Source organism: Mya arenaria, chromosome 11 (genome assembly GCF_026914265.1).
Source record: "Mya arenaria isolate MELC-2E11 chromosome 11, ASM2691426v1".
Classification (NCBI taxonomy): domain Eukaryota; kingdom Metazoa; phylum Mollusca; class Bivalvia; order Myida; family Myidae; genus Mya; species Mya arenaria.
This window is the reverse complement of record NC_069132.1, coordinates 2,945,385-2,972,365: the sequence shown is the minus strand read 5'-3', so window position 1 is coordinate 2,972,365 and position 26,981 is coordinate 2,945,385. Positions and strand designations below refer to the sequence as shown.

At 33.0% G+C, this 26,981-nt stretch overlaps 2 protein-coding genes across 3 annotated transcripts in view; one reads left to right on the top strand and one right to left on the bottom strand.

The window, feature by feature from the left end:
• LOC128207281 (UTP--glucose-1-phosphate uridylyltransferase-like) overlaps positions 1-10,868 on the bottom strand; it is a 37,944-nt gene extending 27,076 nt beyond the window's left edge. The window contains exon 1 of one of the 2 annotated variants that reach the window (XM_052910120.1): positions 10,720-10,868. In XM_052910120.1, coding sequence (XP_052766080.1) covers positions 10,720-10,731 — 12 coding nt within the window. In that variant the 5' untranslated portion in view covers positions 10,732-10,868. Of the gene's footprint in view, positions 1-1,918; positions 2,076-10,719 lie in introns of those variants that run through there. The other variant, XM_052910121.1, reaches the window with a different exon arrangement.
• A 36-nt stretch (positions 10,869-10,904) lies between these two features.
• Positions 10,905-26,923, top strand: LOC128207283 (legumain-like). Its single transcript, XM_052910124.1, has 13 exons — positions 10,905-11,171; positions 15,904-16,001; positions 16,375-16,456; positions 18,126-18,199; positions 18,714-18,789; positions 18,992-19,054; positions 19,632-19,701; positions 21,928-22,046; positions 22,457-22,546; positions 24,063-24,149; positions 24,441-24,557; positions 24,996-25,169; positions 25,810-26,923. Exons 1-13 carry the CDS (start codon positions 11,022-11,024, stop codon positions 25,930-25,932), a joined length of 1,323 nt encoding a protein of 440 aa, XP_052766084.1. The 5' UTR covers positions 10,905-11,021; the 3' UTR covers positions 25,933-26,923.
• The last annotated feature ends 58 nt before the right edge of the window (positions 26,924-26,981 follow it).

The following is a 26,981-nucleotide window of genomic DNA, read 5'->3' as shown; positions in this document are numbered from 1 at the left end:
TCACTTAGTTTTAAATTTGTCTGAAAGTTAATTCAGGAAAACATTCTGATTAAGTTTTATGAATATTTGAACAAACAATGGCTCTTGTGTGTTTCAAAGATTCTGGTTAACAGTCTGACCAAGTTGGATCCTTATCTTACTAATCCCTATCAAGATATAGTTCCTGAAAGGACTGAGTGACAACGCAAAAACAATAGCCCCCTCATGGGTGCGGGAGGGATGTGACCCCCTTCTTTGTTTACATTTCCACTACCAAATGGCCAATCTTGGTGCACAAAAAAACAAACAAATAAATATCAACAATTCCAAGAAAAAAATCCAAACACATGCTATCAAAACAAATAAAATTCTCAACACATGTTATCATTACATAGTTTACAATAGTTAAGACCCTTGTTCCAACTTTTTTCTCTTGCAAAGCTTGTAACCAACTTATTTTTCAACCAATTGTCCCTAAATAAACAGCATTTGTCAAAGTTTTAGAAAAGTATAATTATACTTTAAGCCTTAACTCCGAGCAGCCCTAGGTAGACAACTCATAATCACCATCGGAACCTGCGTTTTCAACAAAAGTTGCTTATTTCGTCAAACAAATAACAGGGCATGAAAATTGTTGCAGACAATGAAATTTCTGGAATTATTTATACCAAAGAGTAGGAAGTAACCATTGATTTGTATCTTGCTACAGTTTGCATGCTCTCTCATTGGTTTAATTTGATGAAATGAGCAAATTTATGTTGAAATCACAGATTCAGATGGTGATTACAAACCAAATTCAAATACAAATTCCCTGAAGTGTAAACTGCCTTAAATTGTCAATTAAAACAACCAATCATCCAAAATAATTGCACTCCCAGCTGTATCAAAAACACAGACTTAAATCAGGTATTGATTTGCATAAATCATAAAGAGAGTCATTATTCTGACTTCAATAAGCAGTGCTCATTTGTCAAGAAAATGTAAGGCCAAGTGTCCCAGGAATTTGATCTTAACACAAAAGGATTTTTAAGCAACCCTGTGATATGAATTTTGAAAAACAGACGCCCTGGTACAAGGATGCTTAAATGGCCTGGGAAGGCCATGAGTATAAATTCCTTGTACAGACTAGTTGAGGTAATAAAGGTCAAGAACAATTTCCAAGAGATCGAACACTTAACCTTCTGGAGGCTTTTTGGTATGCGTTATTCAGGGCCATTTGGAGTATTTGAGAATTAGTTGGTGATATGCTGTACAAGAAACTCATTCACCATGCCCTGACTCTCAAAATAGTTTCATATATTTTGTAACACAGTCATCGAAATTAAACGTTTGGATAAACAAGCCCAAATTCTTATATTATTGCTCGGCATCACATTTTTTAGGGGCTCGTGTTAATTTCGACTATTGGTAACACAGAATTTGGGTAGAAAATCTAAGAGGAATTCAGAATGTAATGTTCAAGGAAGGGAGGTTAAACCTTCCTTAAGGGGAGGAAATGGAGCAGAAAACTAAACTAGGACCGCTGAAGGGGTGGTAAAGGAAATAATTCTTATTAAGTCTAATTATCACAAGATTTGTTTTTGTCAGATAAATCTTTCAATTAATATTGGAAACGATTTACAGTCAAGAGCATACCCCAACCTCATTTGGTGTATGGGGGCAATGGTGGGGTATTATGACCAAAATGCCCCTCCCACTTCTGAGTCAGTGATGAGCCTTTGCAAGCATCATGATATTAAATGAATACATCAGGTAAACCATGAACAATGAAAATTAAAAGAAAGTTGTAAACTTGAATTTACTGTACATTTCGTATGGTAGAAAGTGATTTAAAAAAAATATAATTATGAATGTAAAAATTAGTTGCAACGATATTTTGGTTTTAATATAAAAAATTGTCATAATTAGAATAATAATGAATATGCTATAAAATTATTACCACAGATTTCATCACTTTGAAGAATTGCAGATCAATTACATCCAAATAATGTAAATTTTATAAATTCTAACACTTCTAAGGGCGTTTTCAGTGTTCTTTTTCTAAATAAATGAGACGTTTAAATGCATGAAATATTAAAAGCCTGATAAACAATGTGATAAAATGCAAAGTATCACGATTAATCTACTGTGCATGAGGACACATATAATTAATTGTTTTATGTAAATGTAACAGAAGATTTTGACAGACGCATACATCATGCACTAAAAAAGGAACTTTAATTTGACTGGAAACAAAAAGCGTGGGGTTGTTGTTGTAAAGGATTTACAAACATATTTCACCAAGGAAGGGAATAATGACTATGCAAAGCCAATTTACACGGAAAATCGTCATATCTTGGTAAATATTTTGCTTTTCATATACTACAGTATTTTGAGTTTGTGTTTGTGGCAGCTGGTCAAAACAAAAGCATCGCCGGCGAATAAGCAATTAACTAGTCTGTTGTTTTTTCTCAGTCAAAATAGGGTATTTCCAGAAACTATGAAACCTAGATTTATTGACTTTGCTACACATGCCCATATAGTCTTTGGCAATCTTTATATTAAGCTTTCTGTGATTTTCTTGAATAGTTTCGGAGCTTAAAGCAAATAACGTAAACTCTTTATGATCATTTGCATATCAGCGAACATTACTGCTTTATCTAAACTCTACTTAATGCACAGTTCAGCTCCACATCTACTTCCATACGGGAGTTCATGTATAGACATAAAATAAACACATTATGGTCAAACAAGATACAAGAACTTTTCTGGCATCTGCTTTTATTGGTAATGTATAATCAATTATGGCCACATCTGATTGATGTTCATCCACAAATCAGTGGACCAAGGGGTATAACTCAACCATTCTTCATTTTTATAGCATTGATGGCATTCAATTTTAACATGTATACAACATTTCATGTGAATACATTTAAACACCGTTAATCTGCACCCCTTTTATCCTAAATTATTGCTATTTTGAATTAAATTTTCGGTCCAGATTTTATTTCTTCTTTGTTTAATTAAAGTTTTCATCAATAATTTGAAATCACTATTTCAAAGTTATCGCTATTTCGCAGTTAAAATTATTCCGTCCTGATTCGGTATTTCGCACATACTTATCAATCATTTGTTCGAACTCGAACATCTCCTCACACCATTTTATGGCGATAGCACGCAGGCATTGAATGAGGTGATAATGCAGCACATGTAGAGCTTGTTAAAGAAAGACATTGAGCACACATATGTAACATACATCGATGTCAGAAAATGAGCCAATTATTTTTGGTGGTGTAGTTTATAAGTAATGGCGGATTTACACAATCTAAATGTCTTTGGAAATATCTATCTCAACCGCTGCAGAACAATCTGGAGATTGTAACCAAACTGGGAGTATATCTGGAATGGAAGCGAAAGGGAAGGGTGTTAAGCAGCACCGCAATTCAAAGACTTACCAAGAGAAGTATGAAATCGAATTGCAGCGAGACATCACATTATTCTTTAACCACGCGAACAATACTGATTTAACTAAGTTTATTTTCAGTGAATGTATACTGAAAGATGCAACATATTGATTAAGTTTAGCCGACAGTTGCAATCTTTTTGGCTTAATAGTTTATATCACCAATATTTCGCAAATGCTTATCATTTCTAAGAATTGTTAATCCAAAATATCGTTTATCTGAAGTTTTTACCTGGGTCCCAACGATTTTGATTTAACAGTATTTAAATGTATGTTGACTCAGTCTGCTATTAAGTTATGGGTAGTGTTGGGAATCGGTTGCAATTTTACTATCGATGATCGGTTTCACTCAAGTACTTGATTATCGATAGTACAATCGGTTTTTAAAATACTAGATAGTACCTGAGTTGTAGTTTTATTCATGTACAGTATTAAAATCTTAATCATTATATGCATATACCTTATTTCTATGATTGAAGTTATTAAGTGTTGTTGTATAAAAAATAGTTCATTTTCTTGCTCATTGTGGCTTTCATCAGCCATTTTGTTAAAGATAACATCTACACACTTGCTAATTTTTTTTTATTTTTTTTTTTTTCGATAATCGATTATAACTAAATACTATCAATTGTCGCCGATTTCAGGCCCAACCAATCGATTTTCGATTATAATCTATCATCGGAACATCACTAGTTATGGTCAAGGTTAAATTTTTGCGCTGATGATAAAAAAATCATTAAACATACAGGCCGTCACAAGGAAAATATTCCCTGGACAAATACCCAATTACCAGTACATAATCAAACCTTTATACAAATATTAATACCAAAGTTCATATAATCATATCCTGCTGCCCGAATTCTTGACATCTTTTTGAAAAATTATAGATAATTCGCATGAAAGTTTGAAACAGATTTCTTTCAAAAATAATTTTGCAAGTCTTTAATTATTAGTACCTGCAACTCAACACCAAAAATATACATATTCATTATTCTCATTGCTTTGATGATAAAGAATAAGGCTTCAATTATTTTGTGGACACTGTTTTTTATCAAATGGAAACAGTTTTCCTTCATTTATAAGACATTTGTATCTCTTTAAACAAAGATATATGTATATTAAAAGCAGTTTAAATCCAATGTAATACATCTTGCACACCAAAAATCACCCATACATCTTTGAATATTTTAACAATAACAATATAACCTCTCAGTCAGAGGCATATGTAAAGAAATGTAAAGAAATCCGATTTTAAATAATCATTGATCATTGAGTCCATTTGCTGGTACAGTTGGATTTACATGTACATCGAATCTGTCAGGAAAATAATCAGACATACACAAAAGATAGACACTTTTGTAACATGTAGGCTAAATGCCCTACATCAATCATTTGAAGGTTAGAGTGTCCTACAAATGCATTATTATGACTTTTATACACAATCAAGGTCACACAGTCATATCATGAGGCTGTGCCTTACAAATAGAACATTATATTGCATTAAAGCGTTGTAAACATTTGACATTTTACAAAAATCATTTTTTTCTCATTTCCTTCTAAATTAATAATAAGCTTTTTACCAAGATACACTTAAGATGCAGTTGAAAGTGCATTTTTTCTGCATATTTTGTACATAAGTGTATTTTTTCTGTATATTTTGCTATGAAAATGCACATTTGTGTGTTTAAAGGCGATTTTTTCCCGCTTTATCGCTGAAGTGAGTTTTTCTACACTCAGGTGATATTGTATTTCAAATTGAATATATACCTTTTTATTTTCATCAGGTTTTTTACATAATCTTGTAAGTAAAATACCAATAAATGCTAATGCAAACTTTTAAATAAATTACTAAGTAAAAATGTTGCTAAATTTGTGACTTGACATTTGCCATTTTTCATTGTCAGAATATGCATCCATGGTTGCTGCCAGGATGGTGTAATGACATTTATATTTTATTTTGTGTAATAATACATATTTGTGGCAATATCTAAATAATAAAATGCTTTGGTACAGATCTCAACGAAAATCTGTGAAAATATAGCAGGCCTTTTTCTGCACATTTTGGGAAAAAGACTCTAGACATTTTGGAAAGAGTTCTTAATCTAAAATGAAAATAATATGCCCACCTTCAGGGGCATAACAAACACTTCAAATTCAAAATTTAATCAGATGAAAGTAAAATTCTTTATCTTTCAAATCATTTATGTTTCGTGAAGAGATCATGCAAACCATGGAGACATTTGAAGTTTTTTACAAACAATACCGTCTGTGTTTTCCATCTCAAGTTGTCTTTATTCATGAAATGACTTTTTTATAACTTGCAATATTTGAAATAAAGAAATTAATTACCATATTCAAATAACACAAAACAATAGTTTCTTAATATTCAATCAATTTAAGTAAGGTAAATATTTTAACAAAATTTTAACATTATTGACGTTTAAAAAAAATTAATACCTATCACAGTGGCTTGATGACAAAGGCTCATTAAAGTCACAATAAATAATTTCAACTAGCCAAAATTATATTTTATACATACATGAACATGTATATTATCAATACAATACAGTGCCATAAACATAAAATGAAATTATTTATTGTGACTTTAATGAGCCTTTGTCATCAAGCCACTGTGATGCCTATCAGCTATAAAAATTTAAACTGTACTTCTCAAATTCAAATTATAACTATTTGACAGAGAATTAATTCTCTAATTTTAAAATATATCGGTATAAGTTTAATGAAGATAATTTAAAAATAATAAATAATATTGCTCTTTTTATTAACCTGCAACGGCACTGTTTAGGTCAATGGTTGCAGATTTACACTGAACATTTTTTTTAATTCACTGCTACACTGCCAATCAATTTTTTGTTACGATATAATTAATATCACCACATGACGTGCTCAGGCCTTTCTTTACTAACATCACATGGTTTATGATACTCACTACAGTGTACATGACAATATGTGTGCATTTTAATCGCTTGGTTGGCAAATTAAGAGCAAAAATAATGATGCACTCTTATCAAAGCCATTATGAATGTAAATTACGCATTTTAAATCATCTCAGTATTTATTTTAATGTTATTATTGTTATATGCAAGTATTATTTCAAGCTCAGGTGTTTTTTGTGCATTATTATTGCAAAAAGAATTATGATAAACCATGGAAATAGCCATTATAGTGCGCTCTAAGAATGCAAGATTACAGTAAAAATTTGTGAGTGTTTCTCATTTATCTACCCATATATATATAAAAAAGAAAACTTCTACTGTGAACATATACTACTTTTTTCATTCATTACATATTAATTAAAAAAATTCAAGTACATACAATGATTATCCACATGCGTCATTCTGTGACCAGGAGAGTTAAAAAAACAAAAACATTTTTGATTTTTTTGTAATTTTGAGCCCACAATATAACAATAAACACAAATAATAGTTTCTTTAAAAACTAGAACTGTAAGCCAAAGGCTAACGAATACCCCCCAACCCTTCCCTGTCTAGGTTGTTTGCCCTGGCCTTAGTTATGGTATCATTAGAAAGCACAAGGCAATACATTACTGTTTCTCTCATTTTCACCATAAAGGGGTCATGATGAAAAATGACAAAGGAGTAGGCCACCAAAGCGAATATTACCCCACTCCCACCCACCTCAGGGGAGATAACAAACCTGTTTCTCTCATTTTCACCATAAAGGGGTCATGACTCCTGACAGGATATTCCAAAATGAAGGTGGACGGGTGAATTTGACAGTCTGCCAACCCAATTTCTGTTTACCCACCCCCCACCACCTCCCCCCCACACATGAGTACCAAGGAAATAATACAGGTGCACAAAATCACATATACAAAGGTTCACATCATGGTCATGGATAGCTGAAAGTTTGAGAAAAATATATTGAAAAATGACAAAGGAGTAGGCCACCAAAGCGAATATTGTAACAAATTTAAGGCCTGTATGCACCTAACTTCAGGACTTTTGATGGTCTTTTTAAGGACAAAATCAATTAAAGGTCTTTTTAAGGCCATGCAAACATTCTGATTAATACAGGTGCACCAAATCACATATTCAACAGTTCATATCATGGTCATTGACATCTGAAAGTTTGAAAAAGATTTATAGAAAAAATGAGAAAAAATGACCAAGGATTAGGCTAGACAAAGCTGTATAATTTTTGCCTATTTTAACTTATTCAGGGGCCATAATTGGAGACATGATCATGTGATTCCAACCACAATCACAGGGGCAAATGTTCTCACCATGGCTAAAAGTTTGAAAAAGATTCATTCAAAAATGACGAAGGAGTAGGACGAACAAAACTAATTTTACCCAATTTAACTCATTAAGGGGCCACAACTCCACTCAGGATCATGTGACTCCCACCAAATTCATGGAGGCAAAGGTTTACATCATGGCCATTAATATTTGAAAGTTTGAAAAAGATTTGCTCAATAGCTTCAAAGAAGAATCCAAGACAAAGCTAATTTTGCCCAATTTAACTCATTAAGGGGCCACAACTCCACTCAGGATCATGCGACTCTGACCAAATCCACGGAGGCACAGGTTTACATCATGGTCATTAATATTTGAAAGTTTGAAAAAGATTTGTTCAATAACGACAAAGATGAATCCCGGACAAAAAAAAAACGGACGGACAGACGGACAGACGGACAGACAGACAGATAGACGGACAGACGGACAACCCGATTCCAGTATACCCCCCCCAAACTTTGTTTTGGGGGGTATAATAAAAAGTGAATCAGTTACTACACTCAAGGTCTAAGTGCAAGATGGATGTAACACCATATACAAATATAAGGAGTAAAGTGTGTCTAGCTCTGATCCCTCATACTGTATACTGTGACCATTTATCTTGTACAGTAAAAACTGCAATCGCTTGAGGACGCCGGAGTCTGAGCTAAAACCTCGAGGGAAATGATGTTTCGAAGGACCTGAGTTTCAATTTTTCAGTCTGTTATGAAATATCTTTCAGTGTATTTTAAGATTGAAGTCGTCAAACCCACTGTTTACTACAACACCGATAATGTGTTGCCTTGTGGAAATCGCTCATATGTTCAAAGACTGTCATTTACGAAAAGTAAAAGACAAAACATTTTATAAATGAATGAATAGTTATGCTTATTTTTACAAAAAACACATTTTCTAAACAAGCAACATTTAAATATGATAGTACCGTAAATATTATGGCATTAGTCAGATTTAAGTTTCGCAAAATCAAGGATTGATGATTGGCGCATCTTGTCTGTCTCGCTTAACTGTTCAAACTCATAATTAACTTCTCAAATGCCCTTATCAACTATCATCGGCCATGCGTAAACAGTTATAAACGTTTTTTCACACGCTATCAAATTTCCTTTTAACTGTCATTGCAATTTTTACAACTTGCGAAAACACCTAGCAATTGTTTGTTTATTTTGGAACACTCGTTCGGGATAAAGTGTGAAATTATGACCTCGAGGTAGCCATAAGGTTTTGTGCATGATTTGTGTATTTGGGACCGGCTATAGTGCTGGACTCTTTGACATATTTAGGTTTCGCTGCAGCATCAGTATATTTTATATGAAAATTGAAGGAAAAATGTTCTCTGACCTCGGGTGACTGCCGGTTCTCAAACAAAAGCCTGTTCAAACGACCACAGTTTTACTGTATATGTATAAGTAAATATGTACATTTCATACTATAAGCTACGTTGTTAGTAGGTGATCAGATACAGGAAACATAGGGCAAAAGAGACCATTTTGCTTGAGAGTGAAGTTTGAACTTGGGTATGATTTCCTTTGCCAAGTATATCCCATATTGGGTCACCTACTAACCCCCTAATGTTTAAATCATGTCACACATTGATTAAGATGCTAACACTATCTGCGAAAATGTATGAATCACATTTGAAAATTGCCTCTTAGAAGTGTCTTTTTCTCTGTAGAGAAAAGCCTTTGCATGTATTTTGCGGTCCCCTTTTAAAGTTTATTAGTCTCCAAAAGTAATAGGCTTCAATTAGAAGTATTGGCCTTGAATTTGGATTGCATCAACTCATCACCTAAAATTTTGTGCGTGTAGGCCTTGTTGATCCATGTTGTTTGACAACAAACTAATTAAGATGAGAGGTGTTTTTCAATTTTAAATGTACATTTAATAATCTTTAAAAGAGTAAAGAATGAGCATGCATGCTTTGTATGTGATTGTGACAAGTAAAGAAGCAAAAAGACAACCACTGATATTCTACTATGTGTGCATTATCGCATTATATTATTTGATGGAATTGAATAATGCCGACAACTTAAGAGCAGTTTGCAATGGATTAATTTGCACAGTCAAGTGCAAAATGAAATGAATCAACCAACATAAGCTTGCATGTATATATATACACACACTCTTTAACTTTAAGGGAAAAGAAATGTAATATTTAAATCATTCTCTGACATTTGCAATTATAAGTATTTAATAAAATACAAAAACTGTTATTTGCAAGTTCAAGATGCTTAAATGTATTCTGTAATTTTCTACTTTATCATAAATATACTGAAACCAACAAGTGCTAAAACAAGGGAGGCAACTTTATAATGACCAATAATTTGTATTTGCAACTTCTGATTTATAATTTGTATATATTATTTGTCTTTCTTCCTCTTAATGCCCTGAATACATTGTAGTATAACGTAATTACTACAACAATTATTTTTTTGCACAAGCTCCCAGTAATGATTGAATTTATTCCCTAATGAAGACCAGCAGTAAAAATTTCACACATGTAATAAAATGTTTGATGCTCATACCGTGAAACGGAGATCTTACACTTAACCAAACAAACATAACCAAACAATTAACTAACAAACTTAACCAAACAATTAACTTCTACAGTAAGTACTTGTTTACAGCCCCTGGGCTGCAAGCAAAATAAGTATGGATGCTTTGATTCCTATCCTAAAAACAAAACGAAATATGTACTGTACAAGAGCTTGTGGCAACAATTATCTGCCTTTCAGCCAGTACAGAAAGATGCTAGTGTATCTTGAAGCAATGGTCACTATACATCAATCTTTTGGGCAGTCTTTTGGGCACCAGATTTACCACACAGACCTAAACAATAGTTGCCATATGTTGGCGTGATTTCTGGGATTAGTCCTTACCCTAAACGATTTCTTTTCTCAAGTTGTTCTGTAAAGCTGAAAAATCTAAGACTACTTATCCGAATATTTTATCCGAAATGTTGGGAACACAATAATTTTGCCAAACAAATACGATATGCAAAACTGACAATTAACAACTTACTGAGGCAGCCATTTTAGTTGAATGAAAAAATAAATATTCGCAGATTTATTTATCAGTTCCACAAAAGAGACTGCGTGCCAATGTCAATGTGTTTTTTTTACCCGACAGTTCGACCTTCACCTTTCTGTGACTTACAGTAAGGTTGATTGATGATTCAGTAGAGCGTAGCCGTGGAGTCACATGACAAGTTTCACGTGATGTAAATATGGCTGCAGTTATCAGCTGACAGTGATACGACGCAATTACAGAATACAACTTGGAAACTTGGAGTAAATATATTCATACTTGACTTGACAGCGAAGATGGAGCGATTGTTTGTTCTGTGTTGTGTTTTTGGGCTCTCACTTTCCCTGCCTTCCAATGTATTTGAGTTTGAACAGCCACAGAATGGAGGAAATCACTGGGCTCTCTTGGTGGCTGGTTCCAATGGCTATTTCAATTACAGACACCAGGTAAACAGTTTGTTAAATGTCACAGGTATAGATTTTATAGTAGTCTAAGTTTAGGTTATGCATGGTGTTTTACAAAATCAAAGTCGTTTTAAATCATTGTCGATGTTGTTGCTGAGTTGTCACCGCATGTGTACACTGTCTCTGTTTCGGTTGACTCTATAAAAGCTATTATGATGATTTCTGCTGGTAAGTGGTTACATTAAGTACATGCTTTGCTTTTTAAATTGTAAAGAAATTTATTCAGAGGGATTGACATTATAATCATCTTTTTATCGTTGAAACTATGGCTGATAGACCATAATTATAATTGTGGTGAGAGTGGTCTAGTGATATAGATACTGCCTCTCACCCAAGAGGAAGTGGGTTTGTTCCCCACGAGGGGTTCTTTCGCATAGCCTCTCAACAAGGACACAGTACTGGTTTATGTCCAGGAAAGAGACCCAAGAGTGATTCATATCAGCTATGTCAGCTGTCTTCACAATCAAGCTAATATAAATAAGTATAAACCAATTACATTTGAGCCACATTTCTGCACCCATAGTTTTTGAAATGGGACCATTATTTCTTTTGATCATCCCAGATTGAAATATGATCATAAATAAAATATAATATATCATTTTCATGCATTTATAAACCTTTTTTATTTTGCATTATAGATTCATTATTGTAAGGCTTCAAATGTGTTTTAAGTGTGTTCTGACTTTGTTTGTTGTATCAACCTCATTCATGTAGCTCAGACAGCTCAAAAAAATAAAAATGATTATGACAAAATCACTATGGATGGTTGCTGATAATGAGCTTTTCGATTATTATTTATTATAATCAATTATCTAAATAACACTTCAACATCCTTCAGTATTGGATGTGTGGACATTTTTTTTAACATTTTTGTTAAAAACATAATGATGGAATAAAAGACAGGTAGACTCATTTTGACAAACCATGTGATAAGTGTATACAAATCCATTAAGGTGCTTAGAAATAAAATCCAATGAAAGTTAATGTATTCAGCTGTTTTCAAATAATTTCCTGACATTTTGTCCTTACTTAACCTGGTTTCCAATTTCAAGTTTATAAGCATAAGGATCACGTTTAAAACAGGTAGCGAAATCATTCACCGAAAAATTGCTGATGATATTAATATAGTACAAAAAGGCACATGAAAACAACACTTTAGTCTTATTTGACATTATTTAATAAAGTAATTTTTAATGTTTACATGGCCCATTTTCGCAGGGAGTAGCTCTTTTAATGTCTGTTCAATACCTTTTTCAAATCGCCTGAAGATTTTTGAACATGTGGCCATAAGTAAAGGTTATTGTTTACCGTAAGGTCCACATGAAAATCAATCATTCAAGTTTTGCGCAGGCAGATTAGCAGAACCAGACTAGTGATTAATTTTCGGATAGACCTCCAAATGAAAAAGAATGTATAAATATATTTTACGAAAATTAACAATGTACTCCCTACAGCACTTATATTTCCAGTGTAAGAGATGTCATCATACATTTTGAGAGGTAATATATGGATATGAATTTAACTGCACTAAAATATAAAATGGTAATCAATCATATTTCATTTTTAATTTTTGTGTTAAAAAAGCTTAAATGAATAAATTTGTTTGAATGATTGTTGTAAGATTCTTTGTAACCTATACTGATATTCTGTACCACTGACCACATGGTACATTGATAATGAGTTTTCAATTTACATCAAGTTAATTGGGATGGTAAACCTAATCAAACAATTAAGATAAGAACAGTATTGGCCTAATTATCAAGGAATGGTTCATCATAAAGATAAGCATACTTGACTTGTCTGAACTGCTTTTGTAGTTTGTGGCCCTGTTCAAAATTGTTTAAATGTGACTGTAAAATTATGATATAAATACCTGTGTGATTAAATGTGCACAGTTATCAATTAGGTCACATTGATCATTCATTGATCATTCAATGAGATTTACATGTTCTAGTATATTTTGAATGTCACGTTCATTAATGTGATAAAAGTTATCAAAATGATTTTTACTTCACTACTTAACCTTTTTTAAATCCAGTTTAACTTTGATACTGTTATAAAAAATCAATGTATTTGATACAAAGTTTGAGGGGATACATACAAGTGACTTTGTCGGTCGGTCGGGCAGGTGGAATTTTGGTTTCTGAACAATTACGCTTTAAAGAGTCGAAAGATTTAAAATATATTTGGTTCACATGTTAATTTGTAAATACCAGTCAGGTTTGATAGAGGTTTGGTTGCAAACAGAGTTATGGCCCTTTTCAACTTAAAAATTGCCAAAACTATGGTGTCTGGACAATAACACATGAAAGGGTTGACAATTAAAATATTTTTGCAACACATATACACACATCTACACATCATGAAATACAGGTGAAAATCACTAATTTTAGCTCTACTTTTCGCAGAATATGAATATCTAGATTTCTCACCCTAGTGTCAACGTTGGTGTCATCATTGGCGTCAGCATCACACCTTGATTAAGGTTTCAGCAATTGAGGCTTTATACAATGGGAATTAATCATCTTTCAGACTAGAAATTGTTGAAATTTTCCAAGGGGAGCACTCCAAAAGCCCCTGCCAACACTTTAAACCAAACATAAAATTCAGATCTGAGGGTGGGCGCAAATAAAAAAAATTACACCCCCTAAATCATGCCCTGTGAATAACGCCCTGTCTAATGTTATATCCTGGAACTGCCCTTGTGATGTATTGCTTTAAAACATTATACAATCAGGTATGATGAATCTATTTTGCATATAATGCAAATTATGCTCCTTTATTATTTGACTTAAAAAATCTGGTTAAGATTTTGTATTTTATCTTAGATTATATGAAACAGTGATGTTTGCATATTTAGCCAAAACTTTGCAATCCTTAAACTTAAAAACAGCTTAACAGTATAGCGCACTGTCTCTGTAATAGCTCTTGCTAATCAAATAGTTGTTATAAACATGTTTTGTTTTGTTATTTTCCTGGAAAATTTGGTGACCACAGAAAAAAACAGGATACGCCTCAACTTAAAATTACTTAGTGCCCTAATTTGATACGAATGGCAATACAGGTTGGTGCATTTTGCAACTCAATTGATTATTGTAAGACCTAGTATAGGTTATTAACGGAATGAATAACAATTTGGAGGTTTTTATGGAAATTAATGTTCAAGCCTATAGTACAACATAATTGATGAAATTATTTTTTTAACTGACCAGGTAACTGACCAGGCATGCTCATTTTAAATGGACATGTTTAAGCCCCTATCACTGAAAAACATATGCTTTAGAAACTGAAGGAAGATGAATTTATGTACATGTAGGTTTCATTAAAATAAGATATGTATTAAATTTTACTTATCAGCATTTTGCAATATGTTTTGTTGATATTTATTTTTTTCCTCAAGATCAATGAAAACAAAATATTAATTGTTGGCACGCCACTTTGTGGTCTTGTTTGGGATACCCGAAGGACACCCACTTGTTTAGCTTGGTGACCACGAACCAAACTCACTAGCGCCATGGCTGGAATAGAATCCGGGACTCATTAAATATGAATCTTAAAGACTAACAATACCGTTTTTGTTGCTTTATGATAAGATCAGGCCAAAACAGATGTTGACTTGGGCGCTTTGACTGACAGATCAGTGATTTCATCTGCATGCAAAACTCCAGTTATTTTTTTTATTCACGCCTAGTATTAAAAGATATTTTTACAACAAAATAAGTTCGCACTTTAAAATAATTGTGTAATCTAAGCATAGCAACATTATGGCAAATACCACATATTTCTTCAAGCACTATTAAAGAAGAAGAATGATGCTTAAGTTACAAAAAAATCAGGCAAACTATTTCATTTCAACTTTAATGTGAATGGCAAATTCAACCAATTAGCAGGCATGAAAAACATAAAAGGAATTAAAAATTTGATGCTCAAAGTTCAAATCCATAACCCTGGAGATACAAACTTGGTATCCCATAAACCACTGCACTGATACGGTCATGCTTTTGTGCTAACTAAATCCGTAGGTGTAAAAATGTTATGATAACCTGCAGTGCAGTGTGCAGTTGGATTGATACCTGTCAGATGAGCTTTTCATTTTGTGACTGTGATTTTTTCTTGTTGCAATTGACTGCTTTTTCAAGTCTGTTTCCTGTCACAAAAAAGTGTTCATTCATCCTCAAAAATGACAATATTTTTCAAATATGTTAAATCCCATTCTGAAAAAAATATGAAATGAATCACTGTTAGTATCCTTTTAATTTTGGCGCCAAAAGTAAATTGCACATGGTACACCATAACCCCATAGATAACACGATAAAGTTGATAGCAAATTTTCCTCTGTCAGTCTTTGAAATTCAAGTTTGGAGAGTTAATATGAAGTGGGCCTGACATTTATATCTTGCTAAGGAGCTACTGAGCTAGTTTTTTATTGTGACGAGGTAGAGTGTGCCTGTAGTGGGAAGAATCATGGGTGCGATCCCCACTAGATACATTATATATAATAGCAATTTGTGCATCACTTTACACTTGTATACATGTATATCATTTTATAGTGATGATATGGTTGTTTTAAATAACATTTTAAATATTGACTAGTTTCAAAATGAAATCATACCAACTGTTAAGTCACCTATTCAAAATCTTAATTTTGGCTGTATAAATGCTAAATATTTATATATGCCCAAAAACAATTACTAAAAAGTATTTTTGTTTTCAGGCAGATGTGTGCCACGCCTACCAGATATTACATGCCCACGGCATCCCAGATGAGCGAATTGTTGTGATGATGTATGATGACATCGCTGAGAACTCAGAGTAAGTCAGATGGATAATTCCTTGTTTTTGCAGTCCTGCATGCAAGTACGGTAAATGGTTTTGATAATAGTCGGTAATTAAGTGTTTCTTCTACTCCTTTTGGCCAAGGCGTTGAGCCATGCTGTCCTTCAGTTTGCCATGCTGCTTAACCTAAGGTTGCCGATCAGAATCCTTTTAAGATTATTTTTTTTCAAAGTTCTGTTTGAAAAACTTTTCTTAATTGTTATTTAAGTTTTGAGGGTCAAAGGGTTTGGGTCCTTCCCAAAATATAAAAAATACAAACCGATAAAGGGTTTTTGTTTTAACATCGGAATTGCACTTTGCTTGAATCACAATCTCCAGCCTCATATACCATGTTTATGACATATTGCAGGAACCCAGTAAAGGGGAACCTGATCAACCATCCTGATGGCCCCAACGTGTACGAGGGAATTATCAAGGACTACACTGGCAAGGTGGGAGACTCTTCTTCCAGGTCTTCGTGTGGTGATCAATATTGTTGTAATTAAAGAGACTTACTTGGGTCAAAATTAGAAAAAGATAATCCAATCTTATTTATTAGCTCAACTATTGGAAGAATAAGGAGAGCTATACTACTCACCCATGTGTCGGCGTAGGCGTCACACCTTGGTTAAGGTTTTGCATGTAAGCACCTTTAGTTCATTATCTCAGCAAATGCATCATGTATTGCATTGAAACTTAAAATATGTATTCCCAACTATCCAACCTACTTAATTAATCAAGTAAGATAACACTAATTTGAATATAATGCAAATTATGGGCCTTTATTACTTGACTTAGAAATTATGGTTAAGGTTTTGCATGTAAGCACACATAGGTTAATATCTCACCAACTACTTGATGTATTGCATTGAGACTTTATACAATGGTACTCAACCATCCAACTTACTTAATTTACCAAGTTAGATAACTCTAGTTTGCATTTAATGCAAAATAATGGCCCTTTTTTATTCAAGTAGAAATTCTGGTTATTTCTGGTTAAGGTTTTGCATGTAACCACATTTAAGTCAATATCTCAGCAAATACATCATGTATTGCATTGAAACTTTAGATATATATTCCCAACTATCTAACCTACTAAATTAAGAAGTTAGGTTAATGAATAAAATGCAAATTATGGGCCTTTATTATTTGACTTAGAAATTCTGGTTAAGGTTTTGCATGTAAGCACACATAGGTTAATATCTCAGCAACTACTTGATGTATTGCATTGAGACTTTATACAATGGTACTCAACCATCCAATACAATGGTACTTAACCATCCAATCTACTTAAATAACAAAGAAAGATAACTCTATTTTGCCTTAAATTCAAATAATGGCCTTTTTTATTCGAAATAGAAATTCAGGTTAAGGTTTAGCATGTAACCACACTAAGTTATGTTAATATCTCAACAAATACAGCATGTTTTGCATTGAAACTTTATACAGGGACTTCCAGCCATTTAACCTTCTTAATTAATCAAGATAACTCTATCTTATATATAACATAAATTTTGCCTTTTTATTATAGACTTAGAAATTCTGGTCAAGGTTTTGCATGTAAGCACATATAGGTTAATATCTCACCAACTACTTGATTTATTGAATTGAGACTTTATACATGATCCATGCATGTTTCGCCAAAACTATTCAATCCTTACACTGAAAAGCGGTGGAAAAGTCGAGCGCGATGTCTATGTGACAGCTCTTTTTTTTATTACTATGTGTAGGACATCATAAGTATCTTTAACGAGTCTTTTACTTATATAATCGATTCCTGAAAACTCAAATGACATCATGATAGGTGTATATTGATCCTCCTCGCGACACTCTTGTAAATAAACTCAATTCTTTAAGTTATCAATTTTGAAATTAAAATTTTGTACGTTGTTGACGCTTTAATGTCCATTAAATTAATTTTCATCATCATATTTTATTCCACTTTCTCTTCCATTCTTATCTTCTTTTATATATTTTCCCTTTATTATATGTGTAAATTTTTGTTATCTCATTGTCTTATATTTATTGTTAGATATCTTAACATCAAATGCTTCTCTATAATATCGTATGAAACTTTACTGTATGCATGTAATTATTATCTGGGAGACTATTTGTTATAAGGAAGTGAACCCTGAAACTTTCCTCAGCGTACTTAAGGGAGAAAAGGACAAGGTCAACGGCAAGGTTATAGACAGGTATGCCACTTTCATCTTTTCATTGGGTCTGGCTATCATTTTCAAGGGGCATAGCTAGCGATATTGACAATGTTTACACACATGTGTAAAATCTGCAAGTGAAAGAAAGTATTGCAGCAAATTACAAAATTGGTGGTAGTCAGGCCCTTGACTGATATAGCTGGTGTGTAACATCAATATTGCCTGGCTACGCTTGTTTTCTATATAAAATACTCGATGTTTAATCACGAGATATAACTGCAATTGTCTTTCTTCATCAGTCTGGATGAATGCCAGCTGTAACCATTCTAACAATATATAATAACCGGTATCTTTGAATTGCCTGAAATAGTTAACTTTGTATCCAGAATTGCATTGCCCTATTATAGAGGAAATGTATCTCAGAGTTTTGTATGCTATATTATGCTTCGGTAACTATGTAATATATTTGAATACATTATATTTTCATACAGCTAAATAATTTGTCCATATCTCAGAATTCCATTTTGTGATACACCTTGTACCATATTTTCAGTGGCCCCAACGACCATGTGTTCGTCAACTTTGTGGACCATGGAGCTCCTGGTATTCTTGGCTTTGGAAGTAAAACAGTAAGTGGAAGGTTATTGGATGCAATATAAAGATGGTTTAGCTTGAGGGTACAGATTGGTTGTATTAATTAATACATTTAGTGATTGCTTATAATGGATAAAGATGCTGTTTTAAATGGTTCTGCTAAGCAATTGTAAGTAATATATTTCTAGTTTGGTTTAAATTTATGCTTATTGGTATGAAATATATTTTATTTTGCAGTTGAAAGCCAAAAAACTGATGGATGCCATCATGTTTATGCATGATAACAAGAAATATGATAAGGTAAATGTCAGAAACTCTGACAATTTTGTTGAATATTTTTTTGGGGGGGATAATTGAACATAATTTAGCATATTAATTGGAGTTTTATCTTACCTAACTTTAACATAACAACAATGAGTAATTTTGCGAAAATAACATATGAGAAGAATCTAAATTATCTATGCACCCCCATTAGCTTTGTATTGAAATTGTAAGAGTGATGCAGGCTCAAGTTCATTTAGGTGATAAACAGATAGAATTGGTGATTTATAATAATATACAATAGAACTTATAATAAAGTATTTTCAAAAGTTTTGTTACAGTATCCTGTCTGTCACGTTATTGTTCTACACCTGGTGTCTTTGATAGCTGCACAATTTTGCATAAATCTTAGCATGTGTCATTAAATGAATTATTTTAAGACATTTATTATGAACTAACATGTAGTACCCATATTACATTAGGTCCATAACTCTAGCTCATTTGTTGTTGAATTATGTCCCTTTGCTAACTGAGAACAACAGACAGGCTTTGGAATATGCTTGTGTTGCTATTGTTCTTAATCTACCATGCTTATTTCAAAACTCCTCCCTTATAGCTTGTGTTCTATGTGGAGGCCTGTGAGTCTGGTTCCATGTTTGAGGATCTCTTGCCCAAGGATATCAATGGTAATATGTTTGTAACTCTACTTTCATTTAATATGTGTGTTGCTCTATTTTCATTTAACATGTGTGTTGCTCTACTTTCATTCAATATTTGTGATGCTCTACTTTCATTTAACATGTGTGTTGCTCTACTTTCATTTAACATGTGTGTTGCTCTACTTTCATTTAACATGTGTGTTGCTCTACTTTCATTCAATATGTGTGTTGCTCTACTTTCATTTAACATGTGTGTTGCTCTACTTTCATTTAACATGTGTGTTGCTCTACTTTCATTCAATATGTGTGTTGCTCTACTTTCATTTAACGTGTGTTGCTCTACTTTCATTTAACATGTGTGTTGCTCTACTTTCATTTAACATGTGTGTTGCTCTACTTTCATTCAATATGTGTGTTGCTCTACTTTCATTTAACATGTGTGTTGCTCTACTTTCATTTAATATGTGTGTTGCTCTACTTTCATTTAACATGTGTGTTGCTCTACTTTCATTTAACATGTGTGTTGCTCTACTTTCATTTAACATGTGTGTTGCTCTACTTTCATTTAACATGTGTGTTGCTCTACTTTCATTTAACATGTGTGTTGCTCTACTTTCATTTAATATGTGTGTTGCTCTACTTTCATTTAACATGTGTGTAACTCTACTTTCATTTAATATGTGTGTTGCTCTACTTTCATTTAACATGTGTGTTGCTCTACTTTCATTTAATATGTGTGTTGCTCTACTTTCATTTAACATGTGTGTTGCTCTACTTTCATTTAATGTGTGTTGCTCTACTTTCATTCAATATGTGTGTTGCTCTACTTTTATTCAATATGTGTGTTGCTCTACTTTCATTTAACATGTGTGTTGCTCTACTTTCATTTAACATGTGTGTTGCTCTACTTTCATTCAATATGTGTGTTGCTCTACTTTCATTCAATATGTGTGTTGCTCTACTTTCATTTAACATGTGTGTTGCTCTACTTTCATAAACATGTGTGTTACTATACTTTCTTTGAACATGTGTGTTACTCTACATTTATTGAACATGTGTGTTACGGTACTCTACTTTCATTGAACATGTGTGTAACGGAACTTTTTTGTTATGCTACTTTCTTTTAACATGTGTATTACTCTACTTTCTTTTAACATGTGTGTTACTCTGCTTTCTTTGATAATGACTTTGTGTGTTACTCTACTTTCATTTAACATTTGTGTGACTTTTCATCCATTGCACATGTGTTACTCTACTTTCATTTACGTCATGTTGTACAATAAGCTACTCTCTTTAAATTATGTGTCTTACTATTCTTTAATTGACTATGTATGTTACTCTAGTCTACTTTCCATGATAATGATTGTTACTCTACTTTCATTGGCTATGTACAGTTGTAATATGTGTGTTAACTCAACTTTTTTTGGTCATATGTGGTACTCTACTTTCATAGACCTTGAGTGTTACTTTTCTTTCTTTGATTACTTGTTTAATCTACTTTCATTGAACATGTGTTTTACTCAATCTTCATTGAAAATGTGTTTTTACTCTACTTTGATTGAACATGTGTTTTACCCTCCTTTCATTGAACATGACTTTTGTGTTTTACTCTCATTTCATTGAACATGTGATTTACTCTCCTTTCATTGAACATGTGATTTACTCTCCTTTCATTGAACATGTGTTTTACTCTCCTTTCATTGAACATGTGTTTTACTCTCCTTTCATTGAACATGTGTTTTACTCTCTTTACATTGAACATGTGTTTTACTCTCTTTACATTGAACATGTGTTTTACTCTCTTTACATTGAACATGTGTTTTACTCTCTTTACATTGAACATGTGTTTTACTCTCTTTACATTGAACATGTGTTTTACTCTCTTTACATTGAACATGTGTTTTACTCTCTTTACATTGAACATGTGTTTTACTCTCTTTACATTGAACATGTGTTTTACTCTCTTTACATTGAACATGTGTTTTACTCTCTTTACATTGAATATGTTTGTTGCACTTTGTGATTAACGATCAACCAAGATTTATAGATTTTTTTTCTTTTCTATTTGACTGAAAAAGAAACTGGCCTATTCATTAAGGTTTTAACCATGGGTACATTTTATCTTTTACCCTGGATTTACGTTTTTAGTGACTCAGACTTCTATGATTTAAGAAACTTGGCACTTTGTCATAATTGCTGTAATAACAAGTAGTTTACAATACACAATATTGAATCTGTTGACAAATTTTCCAGTGTATGCGACCACAGCTTCAAATAGCCACGAGTCCTCATATGCCTGCTACTTTGACAAGACACGGAAAACCTACCTCGGGGATGTGTACAGTGTTAAGTGGATGGAAGACTCGGACAAGGTTGAAATGAGTCATGATGAAGTCGTGATCTTAAAATATTTTCATATTAAGAAATTTCCTTACAACAACAATATTATACGCACTAAAAATACCCTTTTAATGATAGTAAGGTTGCCTTAAATTGACAAGCTGAACCACCCTGATATTAATATTCATATCAGTTAAATGGTATGGTATCAAATGACATTATTTCAAAATAGAATATAAATTAAAAAAAGAAGCTTTAACTTCCTTAAAAATACATGATATCTTAAAGCACATGTCATAACATAAAAACTTCAAATCTTTGATTAGTGTCAGGAAGTTATCATGTCAAAATTATTTTTACGGTAATTTCATCTTTGCTCTAAGCCGTATTTGTGCTTGTCATGGTTAACTTGTTTAACCATCTCTAGCATGTTATGCTGTAGGAGGACCTGACCCAGGAGACATTGCAGAAGCAGTTCAGTATCACGAAGGAGGAAACCAACTCCAGCCACGTACAGGAGTTCGGAGATTTGGTAAGTAATTTGGTGAACACTTTTAGGCCCCAACAAAAATAAGGGGTCACATATAGATTTGCCCTTGTCGGTCCGTGTGTGCATCTTTGATTCCATCTGTAAGTATTATGCGTTCATAACTCCAAAACAATTTCACCTACAGTCAAGAAACATTGGTGGATTGTTATTTAGGTGATGAAGTTATGCACCTTGGGTTTTGTTTCCCACTGCACTTAGTAAAACCAGAGTTATGGTCCTTGAACTAGCAAAAATTGGCATTTCTGGACTCATGTACCTCAAAACTCCAAAAACTATAAAAAAAATTACCTTTAGGGCTGTCACGATAGGCAAAGACAGTATCGCTGGATATCGCAATACGAGAGCGCCGTATCGCGATACTTACCAAGATATGCTGGTGCATTAAAAAAATGTATGAATTAACATGGAAGCATTTTTATTCAAAGGAAACTGCTTGAACAAAGCAGATCGATTTTCATATCGTGATATACCGATATACAGTTTTAGAGGTATGACTCTGATACTTGGTACACTTTACAACAATGATGGGTAGTAGAACCTGGCCTGTGTTTCCTGACCTATGGCCATATTGTCTTTAGTTACAAGCTCTTAAATATGAATTTTACACTTTAGGATATATTTGATGTTGAGGAGCACTAGTATTCAGTGTACTAATGTTTATACAGTATAAAACATTGCAGATGTATGTAAGTTGGCTATTGAAAGATATACTAGTAAATGTTATATTAACTAGGGATGCAAACGAATGACAAAACTGATATTCGATAATTCTTTCGATCGAATATTCGATTACCAAAATACAATTTTTAAGAAGTTACAGTAAACTATTAATACTATTCGCTTAAGTAATAGTTGGGGCATTTTAACCCTACTTCGTCGTGGCCGAAATTCCCAATTTTTAAAGAGAAGAAAGCAAAAGATTATGAATAAACAAAAAATCGAATTATTTCAATTTCACTGCCTTCATATCTGTAAACAATGTGAAATTAGATGGATTGCTGGTCACATGGCGATATGCGCCTATGGAAGGTCTTTTCGAAGAACGAGCAGCTTCGTTCTGGGATTGACTTCTACTAAGTATGAAAAAGCGGCCGTCGATTTGCGATTTTAGCAATGTTGCACGGAAGATAACACATTGGAGGCACAGGCTTTTTATTTACCGAAGATGATTGAAATTGTAGATGTCACTTGTCTTATAGCAAAATATTGTAAAATTAGAAGGGACTTTTTATAGTACCCGACGATGTCCCTAAATGACATATGGTGCATGTTTAGTGTATTATCATCTCATTCACACCTCTGGCATTATGGGCCAATGGTTGTTAAAACAAGACAAACTTACTATATACCCAACAACGACTTGCCGGCAAAATTATTAGTATTCTATTTATTCACCCAAAAAAATCAAACATTCGAATACCGATTTTGACAATCGAATACCAAACGTTTGATCGAATATTCGTTTGCATCCCTAATATTAACTATTACATCCAAACAGAGTATTGGCCAGATGACGGTGGCTGAGTTCCAGGGCTTGCAAACGGCCAAAAGGCATTTCTCCGAACCAACAGTCAAAGACTACTGTGTATGTCATCTACTTTGTTAATAAACTTAATGATCTGAAATTTACTTTTAATTCCAAAGCAAGACACTTTTGAATTAACAGCAATGATTAGAATAAAACGGAAATATTAATACTTTATTTCATAGATGTTGATAAACATTGATATGCCGATAAAGTACATGAGATTGTATGCTTCATGACGCCATTTAACTAGTATGTTGTGTAATTACAGCTAAAGTCTAAAAATAATTCCTGTGTGAGCAAATTAAATACTAGTATCACGTTTCGAACTGAGTGTTGTTTGTTATTTAGGCTGACAAGGTGAAGTCAGAGGATGTTCCACTGGAGAGTCTACGACGCAGCCTCAACCTTGTTTCTTCGAAGGAGGAAGCCGTCAACATTCAGCAGCAGATCGAACAAATTCTAAAGGTGATTTCCCTAGCTGGATAGTACTCATTTTTGTGTGATATCCTAACACTTTCTTAACAATTTTAGGATCTGTTTAATCTTTATGATTACCTTTGTGATAATAAAAAAAGCTGAAAGCCTTCAAGGCTTGTCAATCCCTTACTATTGTTAATCATATAAGAAGGTTATTATAGGTCACATAGACTTGTTTCAAAATTGCTTGTAGTATAAAAGACTTTTGTCAGATCCTCATCAGTTATATCTATGCATATCTTTTTAACGTTCATACATGCCTAGTTCAGAATTAATGGAATATATCATGTAGTCAGCATGACAGTTGACTTTCCCAACCTATGCCTTCAACTTGACAACATTAAGACTGATATCTGAGACTGACCATATAACTTCCAAAAGTTTTGATTATAAAACAGAATCCATTGTTTCATATGTCCACTTCAGGAACGGGAAGTTGTTAACAAGACCATGAAACAGATAATTGCCATGGCAACAGATGATCATGTCTTGACAACCAACGTCATGGAAACGCGTCACAAAATCTCCGCTTGGGACTGCTACGAGGAGGTGGTGGAGACAGCTGATCAGCTCTGTGATGAATACCTCAACATTCCAGAGGTGATACATCATGCTTCAAATGGAAGCACTTATTGGGCTGATTGGTCAGAACTTTGTTAAAATAAATGATGTGATTAATGATAGTGTTGTTAATTTCTAATTGTGAACTATTTGATGATGTGCTTATATTTTTAAATATTAAAATAGAACAAAGTACAGCTGATACAGTTGTCTCAAATTTTGTTAGGAGCAACTGCAAATCGCAACTGTATTCATTAAACTTCCATTAAACTTCCAGAGCAGTAAAGATTTGAAAGTTAAAAATGATGGCGTTAAAATCGTTGTTAACTGTAACAATTTTCATGGTACACATAATGCTAGATACAGCTCTTGAAGAGCTAGGCCAATAACTTTTGCTCTAATTTTGTTGTGTTATGTCCCTTTTTGTCTGAAAAACAACAGGTGAATGTTTGCTCGAAGGGAGCTCTTGTTTATCTGTTGAAATTATTTTTCAAATCTTTTCAATACAGTTTTGATTTCTGTTTTTTTACGAATTTGGTGTAATAAAGCAACATAACATATTCCCACATATTAAACACATTTGGTTTATTTATAATTTCTAAATCGTTGGTACAATGGAAGTATACTGAACTATACCTAATTGATGAAAACATTCATTTGGGTTTATTTTGTATTTCAGAATGACTATGCCTTGCGGAAGTTGTACATGTTTGTAAACATGTGTGAGATGCATGTGCCCCGGGAAGCCATCAACGCTGCCATTGAGGAGGTCTGCAACGTTGGCAAAGTCAACATACAATAATAATTACTCGTTGACACTTTGAATATCAGCTTCATGTACTTTTGAAAATGATCATGAGTTGTTTTTCTCATACATAAAATCCAGTGCAGTTGTTGTAATGACACTGTGCCATTTACTCTGTATGCTGTCTTACATATGTTTTTTCTCTACATAGTTAACTATTGCAATTTGATATAAGTTAATATTGTCAATCAAAGGTTGTCTAGATTTTTATTATTAGCAAAAGGCCAAAGTCTTCATTGTTTGTCAAAGGTTGATAGAGATATTTATTATTTTATTGCATATCCAACTATGCGTGTACGTTATGATTATTCTCATCTTTTGCATAATTCTGCCTACATGCACATTCGTATTGTTGCTTCACAATGGTATTATGTACCTTAAAACATAACACATGTGTACATGAGCTAATCTGTAATTTTATAAACAAGCCCCTTTTCTTTTATTAGTTTCGTTTGTGATCTAAAAGATATTTTTATCGAAATCTTATCAAAACATTACCAAAGCACCAATATTGAATAACATTGTATATTTTAGTAATTTCATGTACATGTTGTTGAACACTTTCATATCAAGATATAAGGGGATCTTTTTAAAGGTTTCTGAATGACTTTATGTGCAATAACTCTGGGTTTCTTTACAAAAAGCTGGGGTTATGTAATAACCTTGTGCAAAAGCTTTAACCTTGGCCATGGCTTTAATGATTGTTGAGTTATGCTTCTTGTTGATTTGAAAAACAAAGAACAGATGAGTGTTCTGCAGAGCTCTTGTTTAAAAACAATGTTGTGGCACACTTTCTATTTGGAATAGTTACAAGTGAAAATAATTGTTGTATTGCTTTTAGTAACAAAATATTTTATTTACAGTAGATTTTTATGGACCAGATATACTATACATACATTCCTGTTGTTTCTTTAGTGTTTTATATATCTTTGTTTGTTGAGAAATTGTCTCTGCTGAATTAATACATCATTAAATGGATATATTTATATACTTTGTTTTTATGATGTTTATGGGCCTGCGTCATTTCGTATTCAACTTGTTTTGCC

What these genes read in the sequence shown, in the direction of transcription:
- LOC128207283 (XM_052910124.1), top strand. Translation starts at nt 11,022, where the DNA reads ATGGAGCGATTGTTTGTTCTGTGTTGTGTTTTTGGGCTCTCACTTTCC. An exon ending in GACATCGCTGAGAACTCAGA is followed by an intron (nt 16,002 to 16,374) that starts GTAAGTCAGATG and finishes GACATATTGCAG; the next exon opens with GAACCCAGTAAAGGGGAACC. An exon ending in AGATCGAACAAATTCTAAAG is followed by an intron (nt 24,558 to 24,995) that starts GTGATTTCCCTA and finishes TGTCCACTTCAG; the next exon opens with GAACGGGAAGTTGTTAACAA.